The sequence below is a fragment of the Plectropomus leopardus genome, chromosome 14 (genome assembly GCF_008729295.1).
Source record: "Plectropomus leopardus isolate mb chromosome 14, YSFRI_Pleo_2.0, whole genome shotgun sequence".
In the NCBI taxonomy this organism is placed as follows: Eukaryota; Metazoa; Chordata; class Actinopteri; order Perciformes; family Serranidae; genus Plectropomus; species Plectropomus leopardus.
The window spans coordinates 4,608,771-4,632,348 of record NC_056476.1 but is presented as its reverse complement, the minus strand read 5'-3'; the positions used below and the strand labels follow the sequence as shown (position 1 = coordinate 4,632,348).

The window sequence follows — 23,578 nt, the reverse complement described above, 5'->3', positions numbered from 1 at the left end:
GAACCTGGTTTCAAAAGTTTACGGTCCCTAAAACGGCATTGTCGTGTGAACAAAAGGCCAAACTGCAGCAAAAGTTTAACATTTTATGAAAGAACCGTTGCAGTCTAAACTGCCCCTCAGACAGAGGGTGAATACTGGTTGTCCAGCACATAGTATGAAGAAAAAAATAGTTTTTGGACCATTAAAGCATGCAAACATGTAGTACAAACCTACAATAAATGTCTGGACTGTCAGCTAAGTTATCTGACCTTTAAACTTCTGCTACACGCTAACTTATCCTCCTCTGTGCTCCTCATTTCATCTGCCCACATGTGAACACGACCTTCTGACCCAGCATACGCCGCCATATGACAGCATCGCTTTCCTTCATAATGACTGGTATTCCACAGTCAACATGAGTACAGTGCTGAGCACAACCAGCTCAGAGGTTAATGTGTCCCCTGCTCTGCTTTGCTTGTCCCTCCTTATGAAAACCATCCCATTGTTTACCAGGCACTTGTGGTTCAATATGAGTGGTCCTCCCTGACTTCATTACTCCTGCAGAGGCCCGGCCCCGGCCCACAGGGAGGCCCCGCTCGGCCCTGCTCGGCCCCTGTTGGCCTTGTTACCTTCAGCAGCGAAACCGAGCTGGTTTATTTGTGCCTTTTTAATTCACGTCCTATTAGTGAAACTGCAACACTCTGTCTTCTTGACTTCAAAACAGGAGATGAAAAACATTTGTGCACAAACAAAGAAAACAAGACAAGAATTCATTAGTTCTTATGGATTGTGTGTTTGATATGTTCTTTTTCAGAGGGATTTACACTCAGTGAAACTGTGAAATAATTGAAATGATAATCCTTTCTTTTTTTCCTCCAAGTTTGTGCCAGTAATCAAGGTTAGCCGTCTCCCTCTCATTATTCCTGGTTTGTCTGCACACAGTTGGCACAGCTGCAGAAATCAGTTTCTACCTTCAGAAAAGCCCCCCGCTGTCATTCATCGTTGGCGAACGAAATCCAGATTACAAAAACCTGAAAAAATGCCATAACAGTGAGCAAGTAAGCAAGACAGTTTGAATTGGTTTGATCAGTGTTTCTGTTTTTATCCTAATTTGATTTTGTCTATGATGAGCTCAGCTCTGTGAAGAGTAGAAAGTTATCTGAACACTGGAGTTAAAGCTCCAGAGAAACTGGCTTTATTGGTGACAATGTGTGTAAGGAGGACATGATTGGTTGATCTGACAGGGGAGCTTTGATTCCTGTGTGTACGTAAATGTGACTTTTTTCATGGAATTGATCTTTGTTTGCAGCACCTGAAGTACACAGATTTTTATGGATGTGCACACACAACTACTGTTGCCAATTATTAGGCTACCTTACAAGGAAATGCAAAAGCCCTTAGTCATCATTTTGCTTTAACCTGAGCAAATGCAAAGTTTGATTTCTTTTATAAACATGGAAAGATGAGCAACTTAAGAAAAAGTGCAAGAAATTAGTAAAAAAAAAAGTTAGAAGAAAATTACCTGAAAAGAGGCAAAAAAAAGAAGAAAATTATCTGAAGAATTATCCACTCAGTTTTTCATAATATCTAATAATGGTTAGATAATTTACCTGTCACCTTTTACCAAGTTTTTGCATGTGTTTTTTTAAGAATTCAAACCAATTTTCTCAGAGGTTTAAATGCTAGTTAAAGGTGTCTGACTGCGGCACAAGAAAACTGATACTGATATGCGTGTTCAGCACAGCAGTTATTTACAAGCTGTATTTGATAAAAATATGGAAAAAATGTTTACCCAGAAAGCTGCTTCTTAGGACAAAACATTGTTTTTAAAACTAAGGTCCTGAAAACTAGAATATTTAATTAAAAAAGATGATGTTTAAATGCATTAAGGATCTACAAAACAAAACATTTGCTCCCAAATGCAGACGGCTAGAGTTGAGTTAAGATAACAGTAGTGATATGATTTGTAGAGAGATTTGATATGTGGACTGAACATTGTGCTCCCTTTCAGTAAAGTCACCCTGCTACGTTCTCGACCGTCCCCACCTTATTATTTTAATCAAGATTTACGAGAGTGATTAAAAGAGTGAGGGTGCTGATTCATCTCAGAGCCAAAAGTGTTTGTCATCAGTGTCACTGATGTCTGATGATGTCTCTGTACACATCTTTAACTCTCAGTGAGACATCTAACTCAGCATTTCAGTTTTTGGAAACTTTCTTGTCAACATCATTAGTGCAGCAGACAACCATAACAACTGTGCACTTTTTGAGAAAAGCATGAAATATGCAAACTGTTATGTATATTATCAGATGTGACATGTATTGTAAGGGCTCTTTGAGTGTTCGGAAGACTAGAAAGTCCATTCATCATTATCATCATTTAGTATGGGGGGGGTTCTTTGGTGTTATTTTCCCTATATTGTCAAAATGGAGAAGGAGTATAACAATATTAAATATGTTCAATTCAGTGTCCAAACTAAAATAAATGTATTGGCAAAAGAATGTCCAAAATGGACACATATTTTGACCTAAAACCTTTTTCTTGAAAGTCATTTTTTTCTGATGCTGCATTGTAAAATCTCAAAATAAATGGTACCATCGAATTTCGAAAAGAGACAATTCTACTGCAAGTGTGAGAACAAACCAAAATCACTAAGAAAAATTGTCCCAGTTTTAACCAGATCGAACTTTTTCATTGGACCAGAAAGTTTTATCTAACAATAAAAAAATGGCCAAAATTGTCCTTAACCATAAGTAAAAATGTTTTTTTTCTTAAAAGGTCTTTAATATTATCCCAGGTGGCATTAAAAGTATCAAAAAGTATTAGATCAAACTTGCCTTGAGCTATAGGAAAAAGTTGCTTTTTTGTCACTTAACATTCACTTTTTGTGTGAAAATACTCATTACTCAACAGGAAAAAACAGTTTCAAAATATATTAAAATGTTCAAATTTATTGCACGTAAAAAAATATGTCCCCAGTGTGCAAAGGCATTTACGCTGTATTGAGGGAATTTGGCATTGGTGCAGGTTGATGCTTATAAATCAACTTGTCATTTATAAGTTTTTGGATTTAATTAGATTTGCATTATTTTTTCATCTTGCAGAATTTTTCTCCAGATAATGGCTGTAGATTTTAAACCCCCTTGATGTCTTGAATGTGGCATCACGTACTGATGTTTGGGATTTAGGTGGGCACAGACATTTGACACCCATCTGCCCCCCACACACACCTGCAGCTCAGCCCACTCACTTCAAAAGCCATTATCATTTTTATACGGCAATGAGTAGTCTATTAGGTTGACCTAATGAGAAGTAAACAACACGATGATGAGGAGCACGATGATACAAGAACAGTATTTGCAGAGTGAGAGTCACGATTACAGAAATGATTGTATGGCTTAAGGAGGGGGCTGTAACCAGTGGCGGGATGCCTCTGCAGATTTTTCAGTCAATATTTATGTGGAGACAATCAGGCAGAATGTTTTACTCACGCAGAGAGCGCTTGATGCACAATTACTGCTTGTCAAAACAGATTTATACAGTAGCTGTTTTTTTGGGGTGTTTGGACGGTGATACGGCTGACTGGCTCTCTCAGTGTTTGGCTGGCAGGGCGCAGTGTCCTGTCAGTGTGTAATGTGTTGTGATGCAGCCTGGACGCCGACTTGGCTCAGTGAGCAGCAAATGGACTGGGCTCAATGGCTCGTGATGGCGGTGGCTCCTCTGAAGACCTGGGCTGCTTTGTTTTCACTCTGCGTTGCTATTTTCGTGTGTTTGCAGAGGTGTGTTCAGGTTTTTATCTACAGAGGCTGGCAAAAAAGCTTTCACATGTGCAGCTCTTGAAGGGACCTAAAGACAAATCTGAAATTACAGATTATCATGGGCTGATTGCATCTAACTCGTCGGCTACTGATCAGACTGTGGTGTGGTTATCCAAAGTCATCAAATATCGTCATTTTGTAGTGAACATCTTCCTCTAAATATTGCGCTCTAGGTTTCCTTCTGCGTCGACGTTCCAGGATGCCATGGTATTGGTATAATGGTGGTATTACGCTGCATGTGGTTATGTTTAGGCAACAAAGGCACATAGCAACCAACATTAGGATGCCAATAAAATGCTGGCACGGATGGTTAGGATCAGGCAAAAGAGGCACATGGTAAGGTGTAGAAAACCCCCCATCATATTGAGGCTGGAAGTGAACACCAGACTCACACATGAAAGTCTGTGTTTGTTGGATCAGTCCACCACCTCCTCCACCTGCGCTTTAGGAACCTCTGTGCTCCTTATATTATGTTGTCACCGGCAGTGTTTCAACCTGTCGCCATCCAGCGGTGTATCATGCGGATGCGACGGGTTCCTTCTAGCCTCGTTCTTCTACTGATGACAATCGTCAGCGTGTCATGCTGCTGCAGCAGATGCTGTCCAGACATCTGGTGGCGTATAATAACACTGTGAATGGTTCTGTCCGGCCACGTTCTAAGCTGATGACATCCAGCTACGAAATGTGGCTTTTGCATTGAGATCTTACGATTAAAGGACTGTAAAAATGCTGGTATTTGATGACTTTGGACTGAGAACATGCTAGATACGTAAACAGATAATGCTGTACTAACGTCCCTATATGTCAGGAGAAGGTTAAACAGGATAACACTTTGGATACCTTGTTATTGAGTTATTTCATTGTATAAAACTTCCCTTGAATTCTTTCTATAAATTTGCATCTTTCTTTGTTTTCTGTTTTTGTTTGAAAAGTTCAATAGCATCGTTAGCATGCTGTTTTATGTGCATTTATTAATAATCCCAATCCCAAAGTATTTCATGCACAAATCTAATAGTTTTCCTTTCTGACAACAGACTGTAACACTTAGAGCATGCATGCCCTGTACCAAGAAATTGGGGAAAAATGAGTTACATTGTTGATTTTGGCATTGACTTTGTACCAGAGTATCGGTTTTCTTGACATCCCAAGCATACACAACGCATCCTGCATGTTCCCACAGTAAAGTTGGAGCTTTGCTCATTTTTTCTGAATCTGAAGCAAACCTACAAATCCCGGCTAATTCCTGGATGTTTTGGTGATTACTCTGCAAGCTAACGTCATAAACATTTATATAGAAAACACTTATTGAATTACAGTAAGATGTTGCTTTGTACTTTTCTTTTCTTGACAGAGGCTAGCTGCTTTCCCTCTGCCTTTAATGTCTGTGCTAATCTCGCCAAACACATGGCCTATCACACACAAATATGAAATGAATTTTTAAAAATCTTCTCGCCTTACTGCTGATAAAACTGCAAATAAGATCGTTCAGACTGAGATTATGTGGACTCGAACCTTTTTGTAGGTGTTTCTGTTTCTATATTTCCTGTGTGTGTGTGTGTGTGTGTGTCAGTGGTAGTTTACTGTATTTGCGTGTCTGTGCGTGTGCCAGCTGTCTCTTCATGTGGGAGTGTTGTGATTGATATTTTCCGGGTGTCTGGGCTTCGGGCGGTGACACTATGTCTCCTGCTCTCCTGCAGGACTGACAGATTTCTGTCCCTCACCATCATTCACTCTGACAAATCATCCTGAACTCCCCCGGCAGAACGTCCGAAACCTGCAAAGGGAAAATATACATGACACAGAGGAAGGCGGCTTCTGTGTTTTCCTGATTTCTTAAAAGCAACACTGTTGCTGTTGGATTTAGATGTTTGTGCTGTGTTTGACCCCATCACCAGTTTTTGACGTCGCTTTGCACATGTGTAGTTTTTATTTCGTCATCCAGTCTCGTTTTAGACAACCTTCAAGAGAAAGTAATGACAGGAGAATAGTGAGGTGAATCAAGGTGAAAAAACCTTGTTTGAGATATTTTACATCACCTGAAAGAGAAGCTGAAAAGATCAAAGAGAGACATTTTGAGAAGGATGTCAGATTAGTTTTTCAGTTTCACACAAAAAGACACAGTTTCTTTATCTGGTGACGTCAGAATCACGATTGTCTTCACACCTTTAAAATGATTGAGCAGATAAGGAACAACCTTAAAGATTAGTTTCCACATATATTTAAAAGCATATTATTAATTTACATGTAGAAAAGATACATGCAAGGACCCAAATTTCTGGTAACTGTGCAATTTTCCTTGGGTGGAAAAGTTGGTAACTTGATAAAGAGAAGATATATGAGCATGGATGCAGTACTGACGTATTGGCGTGATCAGCAACTAACATGAAGTAGTGGTCAGTGTATCAGTACCAAAATATTGATACTATAGATACTGCATTTTAATTTTTGAAGATCAATTCAAGTGTTGATGGGATCGGTAACAAAATCAAGGGATTAGTTTCTCACTTCTGTGTACAAATTTGTATTTCGAAACTAAAACTGCAAACAAAATTCTGTCGTCGTGAACATATCAAGTGCATGCACCTTTTGCTTCTCCACTGTTTTGTGTGTCACACACATGTACAGCACACTGCAAGCATCCAGAATTGCTGCTGTTTAACATGGGCCCCTATGGCTTCAACTCATCAAGAATTTTCTCACTTTTTAGATATTCTGTTCACCGTGGAGGCATGCAGGTTAAAACAATGTTTTTTAGACAAATTAATTGTAACATGGGGTGAGTAATTGATCAAGAATTTATCTTTTTGTAGGTGAAGCTCTGCGGCTCCTCAGTTCTTTCTAAAAGCTGTTTTATTTTAATAGGGTAGTTAGGTGCTAATGTGGCGGCACACAAAACAAGAAACGCACACTCAAGATTCGAATAGAAAGGCGTCCCGGACCCGCCCACGCTGTGTGACTTTCTGGTAATTTCTGAGAAGTACAGAATCACAGCAAAGATGAGCACAATGTGCAGAGGAAACTAAAAGCTGTTTTTGTCACTAAGATGAGATCACTGCAGAGTCAGGAAGCCAAACCAGACCGACAAAATGCAACCAAATGATCATGTTGATATATTTTCCTTTTTAGTGTCACAGTCAATTTGGAGACAAACTTCCTCCAAAGATTCACTCCAGTTGATGAGAGCCTCACTTTGACAGCATCTGGTCCTCTGTCCCCCAGGCAACTCCATCAGCTAATAAATATGAGGAAATAAAGCTCTTCATTTGCTCCCTGTCCTGACCGTCGCTCCCCAAACAGCCCAACTCTCCCTGGCCACCAGAGCAGGAAAACAGAGGCATGTTTAAATAAATAGAGCCATAGGGGACATATTCGATTTCAAATATGGTATTAAAATGACAGCTATAAACTGTAGCCTCAGTACTTGGAATGAAACGTCTAAACTATGGGACTAGAAAAGTGTTTTTTTAGGGACTGATGCAGAATCATGTTGGCAGGTCTGGGATTTTATAATTTTAGGGGCAAAACCACTTGGCCTGTAACAGGGCATTTTTTTTGAGGGCATGTGCCAGGTCAACACGGACATAAGTTTTTTTCAAGACTGTGTGATGCAGTTGAAAGTTATGTGTATTTGATATGCAGCGTGATTGAGCCAGTTTTGCACGTTCTTTGGTTCAAAGGATTGTTGAAGTATTTATCTGTTGAATCTGGTTTATTCAGACAGAACGCGAAGTTAGCAAGGCAAAGTATTTGAATCAGCTGAGACGTGTTGAGCTGTCATTATAGTGCGTTAGTCATGCAAAGGAGGTCAAGAAAAATTAGATCTCAAATAACATTAATGTCGCATATGCTCTTTCCCTGCATTTGGGCCGAGAATAGAAGAGGAAGTACTTGAAACTGAAACACTCCTGCATGTACTGCTCCTGTAATGGTGGGTCATTTTCTGTAGGTGCTTTTTTTCTTTGGAGCTCTGTTTCTTGTCTCAAGCTGCTTTGATAAATCAAATAGCCAGAGTTAATTTACAGCTGACAAATTACAGGGTTCCTGTGGTCATGGAAAACCTGTAAAAAAAAAAAAAATCATGAATGTTCACAATCTTGTTTTCCAGGCCTGGCAAAGTCATGATGTTAGCAAAAATCATTGGAAGTTTTGGAAAAATCAGAGAACTTTGTTGTGTCTAATGAATTAGTTACAGTAATCTTCTGGGGATATCCTAACGTGATGTAGAATAACAGTGAATTTATTTTTTTTAAGTTAACTGTTGTATGACTTAACTTTAATGTGCATCGACTTAGGATTTTATGACGAATAGTTTTAGCAACAACACTGCGATGGACACACGGATCAAAATAGCAAAGGACGTGTGTGTGTGTGTGTGTGTCTGTGTGTGTGTGTGTACAAAAGCAACTGGGCTGGCAAAAGCTACACATACAATGAAGCACCTGTTTTTTTCAAAACTGAAATTTTATTTGGGGCCCTTGAAAAGTCATAGAAAAGTTTTGAAATTTTGTCCATGAGAATATGTGGAAACCCTGTAATTATTTAATCATTAGTTTTAAGTTAAGTTTGTTTGCTTAAAATCCGTCTCAAAGCTTCATTTCACACCCGTCACGCTGGACTTTGTGGTTAAACCTTTTGAGTCCACATTTCTCTTGTTAGACATTTTAGGTGTCTCTTCCTCCCTCGCCTGGATAAATGAACCGAACTAGAGGATCATTTGAAAGCGAGTTTGAACTAACCACTTCAAATCCTGGCAAACACAGAGAGGTCGTTTTATCTCGACACAGAAACTTCCCAGGGGGTCACACCTTTGTCGTTCTTTGCGCTTAGGTGACATCGGCCAACCGCTGTGCCAACAAGTCGTCCAATTAGGAGTCTTGTGTTTGTTGGAGGCGAGAGCTGTGTCTCTGAGCTTTCGGTTTTAGATTGGCAGTGTTGTCAGGGTCTTTCTTTACTAGCTGAAAGGTCCTGGAAAGGTCCTGGAAGGGTGCTGACTTTGAAAGAACTAAACTGGAATGCTGTTTATCTCACTGCTGACACGGCTGTCTCTCTGCCTTTTTCTGTTTTTGTCTCTCATCCAAACACTCTCCTTTTGTGTCTTTGTGTCCTTTTCTTTTTATTTCTGACACTCATTGCTTCTGCGAGATTTCCCACACACACTTTTCTTTGCTTTCACTGTGTTCCAGGTTTTCTCCCTCCATTTTTTTTTCACTCTTTGTCAAATACATATTCACACTTTATCTCAAAAACACAGTCACTTTCAGACTTTGTCCGTCCAAAATTTTCCTCTCTTTCAGACAAATCACTTGTTCTTTACTTTCTTAATCATCTGTCTTATTTTGTGGCTCATGTGCCATCATCAAATCACTTCACCCCTTGCCAGTACCCATTTTTTCAACCCAAAAGTCTTTAAACTCATTATTTCATACCATTTTTATTTGCTGGGAGGAGGCAGCGGAGGGGAAAGAGAGGGAGGACTATTTCGAGTGAGGTCTCTATGGAAACAGTAGCAGCAGGGTACAGAGGCACAATGGCTTTAAGTCTGAAAGAGGGGAAAAGAGCACTCCTCTTCCTCCTTTTGAAAACCTCTTCATCTATTAATACAGCTTGTCATAAAGCAAGAGACGTCATGTGTGTTTGTTTTATAACAATCTTCTTTGTCCTACTTTTCCGTGCTTCTTTACTTTGCACATCTGGAAATTGAATCACAGTTGCCAATTAAACAATGTCCATATCCTTCTTCATCTAGTTTTTCCTCTTCGTACCTTCATGTAGCTCAAGGCCTTTACACACCGAGGGCGAATAAAGGACACAAAAATACGATATGTTGGCATACAAACATATCGTATGCAAACATTTCACATCAAAACTGCACAAATTTGCGACATTTGCAATAGGTCTGCCATTGTCATGATGTTATGGTGTGATTGGTTGATGCCTTTATTTGTGGTATAAAAGCTCAGAAAAATCAGCCTTGTTCCAAAGAAAAAGCTGTTTGTTTGTTTTTTATCACCGTTTGGCATAGAAGTGCTCACAACAAAAAATATTTAGAAAAATATATTGACGTGCAAATAAATCACATGGAAAAAAGAAACATCTTCCATGTTTAAAAGCCTTTACAGTGAGTGAAACTGATTTTGATACTTCTAAACCTGATCTTTTGATTTTTTTGCATGAAAAGAACTTGCCAAGAATATATTTTGCAGGGCTAATACTAAAGGGTTATTTGGTCTGAGTGTGGATTTGGGGTTTTTTGGTGACTGGCAGAGCATGGGTTGTTACTGGGTGACTGGGTGTTTCCACATGATTTTAGTGGTATTTTGGGAATAATTGCAAAGAATTTTGTAGGCAGAGGTGACAATAGCTGTGTTTACATGCACACTTTTTCTCAATCTGATTGACGACGCATGACGACAGCGCATGTAAAACGGAGCAGCTGTGTGACATGCGCACAAATTCTGAATATAGTAACTTGAATGGCGCTGCCAAGTGTTGAACTGACCATAAGATTTACGTAGTTGACATTTTTTCACAGTGAAAAATAAATAATGTATAACTTCTGACAGCAGAACAGCGCCCTCTTCCTCTTCTCTCATGCACACAGTCAGGAGTGAGTGAGTTACTATGGTTACAAGGCCTAAGCGTAATGTCTGCCTGTGTTGTCTGTCTGTTTCTTCAAAAAACACACTTCCCTCAAAGTCGAAAGAAACAAAATAAAACTCGCAAAAACTTTTCTTGGTTCATCTTTCCACTGTTGCACCAACCATCAGCTCTTATTTGGTTAAGAAATACCCTCGATTCAAAGAGGTATCTGTGAAAATATGCTGGCTCTATACGTGCTAAAATTAGTATTTATTTAAATAGAGCTTGGTGCATTTGGTGATGAAGATTTCTGATTGTTTCTGGTTAAACGGAAAGGATCTTACTCTAGCAAAAAGATCTGTCTCTGATAGGGATCCTATCCATCCTATCCATTTAAATGGAATTTATTTGGCAACAGCCATTTCAAAACAGGCCAAACTAATAAATGGGGGGAATCTCTAAAGGCAGTGGTATAAAGCGTGGATGAGTGAAAATGTGCTGCATTGCTGTTGTGCTTAAAAACAAGAGAGAACTAAAAGAATTGAGACAAAGGTATGTGGCGAAGGAGATCTGCCTACAGAGGACTGGTTGCTGCTCTGGCTTTCATGCACAGGGCAGACCAGGTCCAGGTGTGCCTCATGCTGCTGATTAACCTCCAAACAAGTCTGCAGCCCGGGAGACAGAAAGCACGGCAACACAATTAAATGCCTTCGCAAATTTATTCTGCACAAAGAAGAAAAACGAAAATTAAAACAAAGCAGACTGCCAATTTAAGGATATGGGGCCTTTGGGTGTGTGAGAGAGAGTGTAAGTGATGTTCTCTTCCAGTCAAAATAATTACTTTCATGAAACGCTTTAATGAGGGAAACCGAAAGAAAGAAATGAGAAAAAAGGTTCAAATCAATAATAAGGGAGAAAATGCCTTGCATGTGTTCATTCCTTTTCTCTATATTCCTCTCTAGCTCTGCTCTACGCCACCATCTTTGGAAACGTGACCACCATCTTCCAGCAGATGTACGCCAACACCAACCGCTACCACGAGATGCTCAATAATGTCAGGGACTTCCTGAAGCTCTACCAGGTTCCCAAGGGGCTGAGCGAGCGGGTGATGGACTACATCGTCTCCACCTGGTCCATGTCCAAAGGCATCGACACAGAGAAGGTGAGACTCGGTGGTCAAAGTTTAGGTTGAGCCAGTATAAGTCTTTGTGTGTTCACACTGAGGTTTGGTTAAAATATAGATCATTGCCTTGAGGTAATTCAAATTTGGCACAAACGTCCAGTTGGACTTAATGATGAACTGATTAGATTCTGGTGGTCAAAGGTCAAGGTGAATTTGACCTTGTCTGTCTTATTCTCGTGAACTTGATTTCTCAAGAACACCTTGAGGGGACATATTTTAGATTTGGCGCAAACCTCCACTTGGACTCAAAAATTTACTGAATAGAATTTGTTGGTCAAAGGTCAAGTAACTGTGACCTTGCATCCCGCTTCCTACCACTCTTGAATGTGATATCTCAAGAAGGCCATCAGAGAATCCCCTCAAATTTGGCAGAAACATACACTTAGACTCAAAAAATGTGGTGATTAGAATAAGTTGGTTAAAGGTCAGTGTGACCACACAAAACATGTTTTTGTCCAAAACTCAAGAATTCATATGCTTATTACAAAATATTACACAAATGTCTTATACGATGAAGGGATGACATGTTTGCACAGACATGGATGTAAAGTGTAAGTGCAACTTGACCAGTTTGCAGAGGCGTACAACTGTGAGGCGTTAATTTTAGTTTGCTATCACCCTGGCTAGCATAGAAAAACCCAGACACTGCAGCTTTTTGTCATCCACACTGATTACAAAAGAAAAAAAATGTGAAGAAAAATGTAGATGCAGACAGTTTTGGATGCTGTAACCATACATATAGCTGTACTAGAATATTATATTTGCAGAAAGCCGTGTCACAAGTACAAAAAAAAGCCATAAACATAGCATCATAACAAAACAAGTGAGAAGAAATACTGAGACAAGCATAAAGAAGGAACAAAACACGAAACTAACAAAATGCCTTAAAGCCAGCCACCAGTCACACGCTGTTCCGACCTAATTTACCCAAACACACTCTGAATGGTGAACTTTTGACCCTCTGCACCCAAAGATATCACACAGCTCGTAGACTGCAATTATGTGCACACATAATTTAGATTCTAAAATTATATTTTAAAAATGTTGTTATTAAAAACAGATTAGTGTGAGTGATGGTTCTGTTTTACCCGGGAACTTTAGTGCTCTAAGCTCTGCTGCTGCTGCTTCACTTCATACATAAAACTTAAATGTAATTACTTAATTACAGTCTTCTTAATAATCCATTGATTTCTCCTGTGTTTTTCCCCCAAACAATCCCCAATCTAACTGCTCCAACATGCAGCAAGACTATATTTTTCCACATCCGTTACATCATAAAAGGTCATACTAGGTCCTTATCACAGTATGACACAGGAATTAATACTTCTTTACCACTGCTTTATTTAACAAACATATGTGCAAAATATGTCAGTCAAACATAGAAATGAACAGAATTAAAAGCAAGCAAAAGAATTCATATTCATCTTACATCAAGGGGTTTCAAAAATTTGATTGTGTAACAATCTAAAAATCAGTCGCTTTTTTTGTTATTTGTAAAAGCAAAAGACGAAAGCATTGAGTTCAAATCAATCAAGAAAAGACAGAAAGAGGGATCTGAACCTAAAAATCTTTGTTTGTGAATTAAGAATTATGGATTTCCCGATTAAAATTATAAAAAATCATTGTTATTTTATACAGGGGAAAAAGGGTTTAAAATTTCATTAGCCTAGTTGACATAAATCTAAAGTACATGATAAAAGAAAGGAAACAAATGCATCATAAGATCAACCGACATACCAGAGTGCTTAAATGTTGCAGTAACATTAGCCTTGGAAGGCACTAAACTGATCACAAAAAACTAAATTACATTTTAAATAACATGACAACTGTCACCATTTTGTTGACAACTTCAGTGGATTTGCTCTCTTGGTTTGAGTTGGATATGATTTTCCATGTGGCAGTTCCATTAGAAACTGCATGATCTGGTATTTAAGTTATTAAAGTAGCATTTAATGTGTTGTAGCTACTGCAGTTTGAATGCGTGAATGTTTGAGGCTTGAATGTAAGGCTAATATATATATATATATATAGATATATAGATATATATATATATATATATAGATATAGATAGATAGATAGATAGATAGATAGATATAGATAGATAGATAGATGATGTACTCAAGGACTGTTGGAATTTAACAACCCAACAATAATCTGGTTGTGATTAATAGTGTTATTTTCTGTAATTTTTGTTTAAAAGAAAACAAAGTTTGAAAGGCAAGTTTTCTTTAAAAATCACCAAAAAGTTTTAAAGAAAAAAAAGTACCCCCAAATATTTAAAAGAAATAACAGATATTTCCAAAATCTTTCTCAAGAAATTGCCTAAAATTTTGAAAGTTAAAGCATGTTAAAATCGCAATTTTGATTATAATTTTTGTAAAGAAATAAAAAAATCTTCAACATTTTTTCTTTAAAAATCGGTGGTAAAATAAATACAAAATACAATTGTTAAAGTTGTATACCTAAAAACTTATTTGGCCTGTGACAGATGTCAAAAGATCCATCATAAACTGTATTAAAATGATTATTGTAGTATTTTTTATGTTGTAGCTACTGCAGTTTTGACTTGGCTTGACTTGAGGTGTAACAGCATCAAGTGTCATTTTAAACAGATGTCGATTCAGCTCTGTTCATACCTCTGCTGCTGGCTTAACGGCAAAATAACAAATAACTTCCCCAATTCTGTGTTGGTACATTTTATATAGTAATAATGACGAATACCTTGAACAGGCAGTATAAAAGGGGCTTAAGTCATTGTATTTTCCTTTTGTTATCATATTTTTGAGAGCATAACCATCTTTCCTTAAATAAAACTCGGAATTCAGATGTAGACCAACCATCTAGCTCAACTAAACTTATTGCTCAAAACTGAAGGAACAATGGATAAAAAATAAATCACACATTTACAGAAAACGCTGACATGCTCAGATGATTAATGTTTTCAGAATCCACTTCTTACTTCAAACTGAGCTCTGATCTGCACCCGAGCTCAACGCCGTCTCCTCACATGTGAAGTCCTGAAGCCATTGATTAAGCAATGCATCACCTGCAGCAGAAGCAGCCTGCAGGGCGGCTGAGGCAGCAGAAAGAAGAATGTAATAAAAGCAAACACACGTTAAGGGGCTTTTTTTTTTCTCCGTGTTTGATTAAAAACGGCTCAGTTCTTTTTTCTTCGTCTTTTCTTCCTCTCTTTGTATCTGTCCCTTACTTTTATCAGACAGGTGTCATATTACCCAGAGAGCTACAGTGATTTGTAAAAAGTGTTGTAAACATTAATTATTGTAAGTAAACTTTAAACTGTCATGTCTGTGTAAATTTAGGAGCTTGGTAAAGACCTCTGATAGCACTCCTCTTAATCAAACGCTGCTGCGGCTTTACGTTTAGTTTTATGTCTGACTCTGTTTATTCTTATCTTCTCTCTGTCACATCTGGAGGAATATTAAGAATACAATTTAGTTTCCAGTGCAGAAGTTTTTTGCTGAATTCAGGGTTCGTACAGTCATGAAAAACCTGAAAAAAGTCATACAGTTTTCAAAAATAGCAATTTCCAGGCCTGGAAAAACTAAATAAAACTATAATAACACATGATGTGTTCAAGAACCATCGGAAATTTGAAAGTCCAGCAATAATTTCTGTTTTCATGGCTTCTGACTGTGATAAATGGTGTTATTTTTGTTGAGTTTTTAAAGAAAATGTAGTTTGGCATATTTTCTTTAGAAATTGCTTAAAAATTCTAAAGACAGAAAAATGGTGGTAAAATGAAATAAAATGGATAAAAAAACAGCCATTTAAAGTTGTATTCCCCTCCTTTGAGCCAAAATAAAAAACTATTAGTCCCTCCCTGGTGCTTAAAAAATGATTTGACTTGCTCCCCCTTTCTTTGCACCACCCCCTCCCCTCTCATATATAACAAACAGTCCCTAACTATTAGGAATTCTTTGTTAGTTTTTTTTTAAATAATCTATTTTTTAAAAAGCTATTAAATAGTAGGAAAAAAGAACTAATAAGGAGTATTGATGGTCATTTCAGAGAATATATGGTCTTTAAAATTTTCCTTAAAGTCATGGAAAAGTCCTGGAAATTTATGGGTAAAAATGTGAATGAACTTTGTGAATTGGAAACAGGCCAGTCATAAAATCATGACCTTAGATGGCTGCAAAGAGGATTATGATAATTTTAGGCAATTTTATCATCTGACAACAAAACAAAAAATGCTGGCTAAAACTGGAGACCTGGTTCATTATTTCATATAATCCCCTCATTATTTCTGTTGTGTTTGAACAGACTGTTTGTCCATCCGATTGATCTCCTCAGCATTTTTTCCTTGACATTCATGCTCTCTCTCTTTCTCTCTCCTTAGATCATGAACCTCCTCCTCCCCATCAATCCCCTTTTCCACATTTTTTGTCGAGATAATTATACGCTCTTGAAGAGACATAAGCCAAGGCTGCCCTCAGTATAAATACCTCACAGTCAGAGCTGGGGCCAATTAGTGGATGTTTTTTGTCACTCTGGGACCCGTTACACTGTACACAGTCAGCTGTTTATGCGAGTACACACCCCAAAAAAGACCACAGGCTCCCAAAAGCGTCTCGGTGCTACTAATATCCTCTACTTTAAATAGAGCAGAGAAGATTTTCAAAGCCTGTTGTGTTGTGTTTTGATGTTGCAGAAGCTTTTAGATGATTTATTGTCTTCCCTTTGGTCGATTTTGTTCGCATTTAACAAGGGAGGATTGTGGAAGATGGGATAATATTTTGTTTTCTGTGTTTTACCTAAATGCTTCAGTTAATTAGGCTGGATTTCAGAATTGGTGTAATGAGCTGGACAAAGTGATTACAATTTTTGGTACACAGTCGTATCCAGAGGGAGTTAATGAACGCTCCAACAGAATAAGCTGCAGTGATGTAAAGACAGTAACGTGCTGCAAAGCTCGGTGGGTTATTGAAGAGAAAGAATTCTTCATTTGGAAGTTTGGGTTTTTGATTCTTTATTCTTCTTTTTTTTTTTTTTTTTTACCAGATTAGATCCTCAGATTTGATTTCTGTTAACAGCAGTGTGACCCCCTTACGTCTTTGTCTTCTAGGTCTTATCCATCTGTCCCAAGGACATGCGGGCTGACATCTGTGTCCACCTCAACAGGAAGGTATGTAGCTATGGTTTTAAACACACATTACATCATCACACTTCACTGCATACAACATGAAATGGGGTGGTTAGTGTGAGTTTTGTGTAAAAAGGGGTTAATAATGCAGGCAGCTCACAGTTTGTAACACATAAACAAATTTAAAGCCACTTTGTCTCAACGTTTATATGACTTCTCTGAAGGCACTCAGTTTTGTTTATAGAAAAATTAGACATGGGTAAAAAGTGAAAAAGTCAAGAGGACATTAATGGCTTTTTGTATGGTGCATTATGGGACACTGAAGTATGACATTTTAAAATTGTTCACATGAGGGGTTTTAATAAAGAGGAGAGAAATTGTTCATCTTTCTTTCTTTTTAATATATTTTTGATTTGTGTAAAAATAGTGATTTTTCTATGCATATCAATACTGAATATTTGAAACAGTTTCAGTACTCATTTTTTGCAGTATCCATACACTGATACCAGCTGCATCTTCTCAGTCTCTCTCATCGTTAATATTTACAACGGTCATTCTGCTGTTTTCTGCTACGAATCAAGACAAGTAAAGTTGTTGTTAACATTCTATAGCTTTTTTATATTTATCTTTTAATAAAAAATACTAATAATTGATTGTCCTCAATGTTGATTTTCCCCATAGTATCAAAAATGCTTCAGAATATCAATGTTTTTCAAGGTATTGTATCAAAATCAGAAATCCCAGTAAACTGACAACACTAATAGCTTGCTGTGCAAAATGGAAGTGCAGCTATAAGCACTTGCACTCACATATGTTTACATAACACTAAATCTAAGAATAAGAAAGCATGTAGATGGTTGTCCATATTAAAACAAAAAGCAGGTAACATTCTCCAAACACCTGATTCGGCCTCTAAACCCATATTGAACCGTATTCACACAGACTGGAGGAGAACATTTCACTGAACATAATGAGCAGCAGTCCTTGAGTGCACTTGTTACATAACTAAATGCAGGTTAGCCGGACCCAATCAGAAGCTCCTGGGCATCTCTGGACACGACTGATATGGGTCCCAAAATTTTGGCAGGCTCAAACTGCTGAACTGGCACTGAATAAAGGACACCTTTAGTTGTGTAACAACCATCTCCAATGACAAAATACTCTAAAATTAGTCTTGTCATTCAGAGCGGCTGCCTCTTACGGTGCCTCAATTAACTTTATTTCAAATTCTATTCAATTTCAAGTACAAGCTTTTCATTTTAAATTAATTTTACTCGAAATGCATGTTGATGGTGTTGAATAAATGTAAATAAAACCAAGGAATTAAAACAAGGCCTCTTTACAGTTATAAAAAGATATATATATTATAGATAGATAATCTTTTAAGGGATATTTTGGATCTCCTTTTTTTTGAGGTGGGGTCGTATGAGATTCTTATCCATAGTCAGTGTATTGCTTATAGTAAATGGCGGTTGACATGCTAGTTTGGAGACGTATGCTGAGGCTACATGGACAGGGGGCAGCAGCAAAACATATTTTAGCACCTCAAAAAGGCTCATCTAAAAAAATCAATATTAGTTAAAGTGCACGCTGTATTTAGATTATTTTCACCACTTTACTTGCTGTCAGACGTCAGACAACACTGACAGTTTTTATAGTCAAAATCCATTTTAGTTTGTCAACGCCTTGTTTTTGTCATGGAAAAAAATGGTTGTTTACGAATAATTTTCAAAATAGTTTTTGTCAATGAAATTAATACTGTCTTCAAAGCCACCAGAATCCATTGACAGAAAATAATAATTTTACTTGTTTGGAACAAAGGAGTTGCTGGTCTACTGCTGCCTCAATCAGTTGGTTAATTTATGTTATTGTGTGACTTTGGTGTTTCAAAGGGTTAATTTAGATTTCCCCACATCACACAATAACATGAACAAGCTAACTGGTGGAGGCGGTAGACCAATGACTCCCGTGTTCTACGAGGCAAAAAGATACTTTTCTCCACATTTTATCATAAATTAGGTCCTTTTGCAAAGAAAACGCACCAGAAAATGCTGAGTAATAAAAAGTGAGAGAAAAATATACCAAATGCAAATCAGCTGCTCATTAAGCACTCCTTTTCAGTACTTTGATAAAATTTGGTAAAAACGTATAAATTTGCAGATTTTTAAAAATAAAAAAAACAAAATTAATGAACCCCAGCAGTATGCTAATAAGTTGATAAAAACAAAAGACTTTATGATAATAGACAGGAGGCTTCATGAATGAAAACATGAAATGCAAAATGTTTTTGAGAAACAGCGGCATGTGAGCGCTCCATCCAAAGAAAAGTGCACTCACAAACAGTCTTTTGCCTTTTTTAATTCCTTTTGATGTAAACCATCACAAACCTGCCAGGTTCATAAATATGCTGTGTGCCGTTTAACAATGTCACATTAGAGGATTTTGGGTTTTTGTAGCCCTCAAACTTCAAACACTTGAGTCACATTGTGCTGCAGTTTAGGACTGCTGACTGAGAGCCACCTGCTGTCCCAGCCGAACAAAGGACACAGATGTGACAGTGACGGTTGTAAGGGACGTGGTTTTTAGGCATTAGAGCTTCGGGTGATTGACAGGAAGTGCTGATATGAGCGTTCGCCTCATCTTACTGCGATGAAAGCTTTGTTTCTTTTTGCACTCAGGAATGGATATCAGCAAACGACTTTTTCTGTAGATAGGAAAAACAATCAAGCATGTTGTTGAAAATTTAAAATGAGAGGAAGTCCTGATAGTGTCCTCTCCAAGCTGCAGTATTTAAGAAGAAAAAATCATTCTCACACTGTAAACAGTAATTTTAAACTGACCATTTTGTAACTCATAGAGGCCTACAGGGGTAACTGCAAAGTTTCTTAGGTGCCTGTAATCATACATCATTAGACTGTGCTGCTACAGAAGCAACCTTTAAAAAGCAGAAAATAAATATGAACTTCCTGTCCCCTCACTCAGGTGTTCAACGAACATCCTGCGTTCCGGTTAGCAAGCGACGGCTGCCTCCGCTCGCTGGCCGTGGAGTTTCAGACCACTCACTGCGCCCCAGGGGACCTGATCTTTCATGCTGGAGAGAGCGTCGACACCCTCTGCTTTGTTGTGTCGGGGTCACTGGAGGTCATCCAGGATGATGAGGTCATCGCCATCTTAGGTATGTGGTCATGTGATTTAGTAGATGGCTGAAGTGTTTTGTTGTGACTCCCAAAACTCCCAAAAAACCTTAAAGTGTCAGTACCTCAGTGTATCCAGCAGCTGTGTGTTTAAGTGATGATAGTAGTCAATAAACACAACATAAATTCACAATAATTTTCATGATTAGATAATTGTGTCGGTCCTTTATCAAAAAAAAAAAAAAAAACTACCTCCAACCTGTGGAATGTGAGGAATTACGACTTTTTCTGTTTTGTGCCGGTGTATTTTCAATAACTTTGACCTTTGGACTATTGGTTGGATAAAAACAAGACATTCAGACAGCCTGGACTTTTACAGTCCAGGGTGTCTTAGAATGTCTTAAATTGTAGAAGTACAAGTCCAACTGGGGACACGCAGTATAAACAACAATCACTCTTTATTCGTGGTTCAATATTAACATTGTCAGCTCAGTTTTACATCTAAAAATGGAAGATTTACAATGTTTATTTGTTAGATGTTAGTTAGAATATGTTTTTACAGCAATGTGTTATATGATATTGTGGTTGCCTGGAAGATGTGCTTTTGCACTTCTGCTTAGCCGATGCTATCTTGACTTTTTATGTAGGGAGCCATCATCAATACACGCCAATCACGCCGCCAAGCCAAAATCTCCAAGAAGAAACAACAACCATGCAGCTCGTGATGACCTGAAATCTGATGTCAAAATAAAGACCTCAAAAACATTAGATAGTGAAACATGTCACAATAAAGCAAAAGACAAACAACTAAAAAAAAATTCTTAGATTGTACAAAAACATCCCTTTGGTTATTGGGCTGTTTGAGAGAAACTCTACCTAGGTGAGGAATGAATGTGTTGAAAATATTTTATCCTCAAATTGTCACTTTTCTGTGCAGCAAGACAAGCTGTCATGTTGTTTTTCTTTGGTTGTTGGTGAAACATTTTAACCTTGTCTGATTTGAAAAGGTGTTCATAATACCAACAGGTCAGAAAACACAAAACACAGAAAACCAAGTCAGAGTTATTTATACAGCACATTTATAGAACAGAATCAGTCCACGGTGACATGATTATATCTGACATTTGTACACTTCCTTTTTGAAAATGGAAACGCTGCTTACGCAGAAAGCCGAGGGATAAAAGCTGAGTCACTTCAAGCGTTACATTAGAAACCGCCCGTCAGCTGACATCGTTTCTGACTTTCAAGTGTTAAACACAAACAGTCAGACTCTTATCTGCTGGTGCACATATTCGCAGCCTCGTACTGTAATATTCATGAGGAGGAGAAGAATGAGGGAAGCGGAGAGGAAGACTAAGAAGCCAAGAAGAGATAATGTCACTGAAACTGCTTTTTACCGAGACAAGCACAGATAGCATTGATGGCAAAAATGGCTGCAGCAGCCAGTGTAGTGCATATTCTCATCACCATCAGCAAGCCCCAGATGAGCGTTTACTGACACCGAATAACAAGAAGGAAAGATTATTACAACAGAGAGCGAGTGCAAAGCTGCATATGTTGTTTGGTGTTTGGAAGTTTTGAGGTAGAAGCCGTTAAACTGTCACACGAACTTAGCGAAAACAAAATAAGTCAGTCTGACAGTCTGTTGTTGTGAAATTTAAAAGTTAGGCATTCATTGGTGCTGCTTACTTGCTCATGGTGGGAAAATAATCTTAAAAACAACAGTTAAGATTTGTTTTGTGGACAGGGGGCCATTTTAACCAGAAGGAGTCATTTATCTAGAGTTCAAAAACTGGCTTTCTAAAATACATCTGCCTGTTACAATATGATATTCTACTCAGCAATAAATAATGGCAGCAATATTAAGCACAACAACATCTCTGGAAATGGGTAATATAGAGCAACCTTTAGAAGATTGTAAACAAGCCAGTAAATTAGGCAGATTAGCTGAATTGTGAATGTTGTCAGCCCATTACATGGCCGTTATCAGTTGCTGTTACTACCATCATAATGCTTCAGACTCGGCAAACTGCAACTGCCAGTTAGGCTTTAGCGGCATGTAATATTTCATACCTTCCTGATATTTCACCGCAGTGTAAAGTGAGTGTGCTACTTACTTTCAGCTTTTCACACTAGTAAATTCCCAAAAACCCACAAAATGTTGGGAAAAGTAATATTCTTACACCTTTTTTTTCCTCATTAAACAGAGAAATAAAACTGCACACCTTTTGAATTCAACGAGGCAGTTAAGCCTAGTCAGTCTTCTGTGAACAAGCAGAAAAACATTAAAACCATCTCATATATTAGTGCCTTTTAAAGTCTTACTGAACATGTTAGCAAGCAGACACAGAGCAAGCAGCATGGTGTTTGTCCAGGATGATTATATTCACTTTTCTTTTAGCTCTGCAGAGCTTTGCTGCAAAGCAGGTTGTGTTCTGGCTTTATTGTGACCGTTGAAGTGATTTCAGTGAATGAACCATATGTGTTCTGTAAAACCAAAACAAGAGTTCAAAAGAGGCTAAAAAGCCCCATTGATGATAACTATCACTCTTACTTTCACAATTTGCAGGCTGTAGGGTAGGGATTTTAAAAATATGCATATTTTTTTACTTTTACCTTTTACGTTAGTCTTTTTATTTCTTTTACATTTATTAATGCAGGTTTAATATCCAAATGTGGTTTCAAAACCTGCTGTTCACATGAGCTTGTGCGCTTCCTCGCCTCATTTATAACAGCATTGCTCCCTGCTGCAGATGAATGACATATCAGCTTCAGTTCATCTATGTCACTGATAAAATATATTGCAAATAGTTTTTTTTTATTTTTTTTTTTTTAGTGCAGATAGACCATATTATCTATAATAAATCAGTGTTGCATTATAATGGAAGATAGTGATCCAGGACTGGACTGTAAGAAACTGCTGCAGGATTGTGATCTGTGATGCTCATTGTTGGCATGCAGGATAGTAATCCATTATGTTCGAGTTATAGATCCACTGCAGCAGATAGTGAGGGTAAGCTGCAGCTGCAGTTTATAATCTTTGAATGTAGGACAAATGGAAAAGGAATAATTTGGGTAAAAAAGATTGAGGGGAGGAAGAGAATTTAAGAAAATTATGATAGAAAAGAAATATTAGGAAAGGACATTTTAAAAGCAAGAGACAATATGGGGGAGACAAAAATAAATGAGAAGGGAGGAAGAGAGGAGTAAAAGCATGACAGAGTGAGCCTCTGATTGTCTCGGCCCGTCTCTGCAGCCTCTCCTTTGTGTTGCCTCCCGACTTCCGTAACTTCATTAGGAGGGCGAGTCGGATGAGGCAGCAGTCAGAGGTTCATAAACAGCACATTAGATGTTTGATAAATTGCTTCATCACACTGAGGACATTAATCAATGAATTGTCAGCCAGTTGTCATTGGGAGCTGCTGTTGCCGTGGAGAGATGTTCAGGGTCAAAGAGGAATATTTTCTCAACATGCCTGCTGTTGTTTTCCATTTAACTCTAAATTCACTGGACTTCAGGCCTTTCAGGGCTCAGCAGCGTCAGTGTCACACAGAGAGGCTTTTTATTTAGTTTTGTGCAAAGTATAATAACAAATCATAAATACATAACTGCATCTCATCTACATGTGCCCATATGTTTTTCAAATTTTGCAGATGTTGATACTAGTGCTGCATGATTAATCCAATCGCAATTACAATTGCAATTTCAGGCTGTGCGATTACATAACCACATAAAAGGCTGCGATTTGCGTATTAATGGAGGAGGATATCCTGGATGTGG

At 37.9% G+C, this 23,578-nt stretch overlaps 1 protein-coding gene across 1 annotated transcript in view; it reads left to right on the top strand.

Annotated features, from left to right (window-relative positions):
• Window positions 1-23,578, top strand: part of kcnh5b (potassium voltage-gated channel, subfamily H (eag-related), member 5b) — a 158,104-nt gene that overhangs the window by 83,768 nt on the left and 50,758 nt on the right. The window contains exons 9-11 of the mRNA XM_042500812.1: window positions 11,340-11,539; window positions 16,647-16,706; window positions 19,647-19,839. Of these exons, the coding sequence (XP_042356746.1) occupies window positions 11,340-11,539; window positions 16,647-16,706; window positions 19,647-19,839 (453 nt within the window). The remainder of the gene's footprint in view (window positions 1-11,339; window positions 11,540-16,646; window positions 16,707-19,646; window positions 19,840-23,578) is intronic.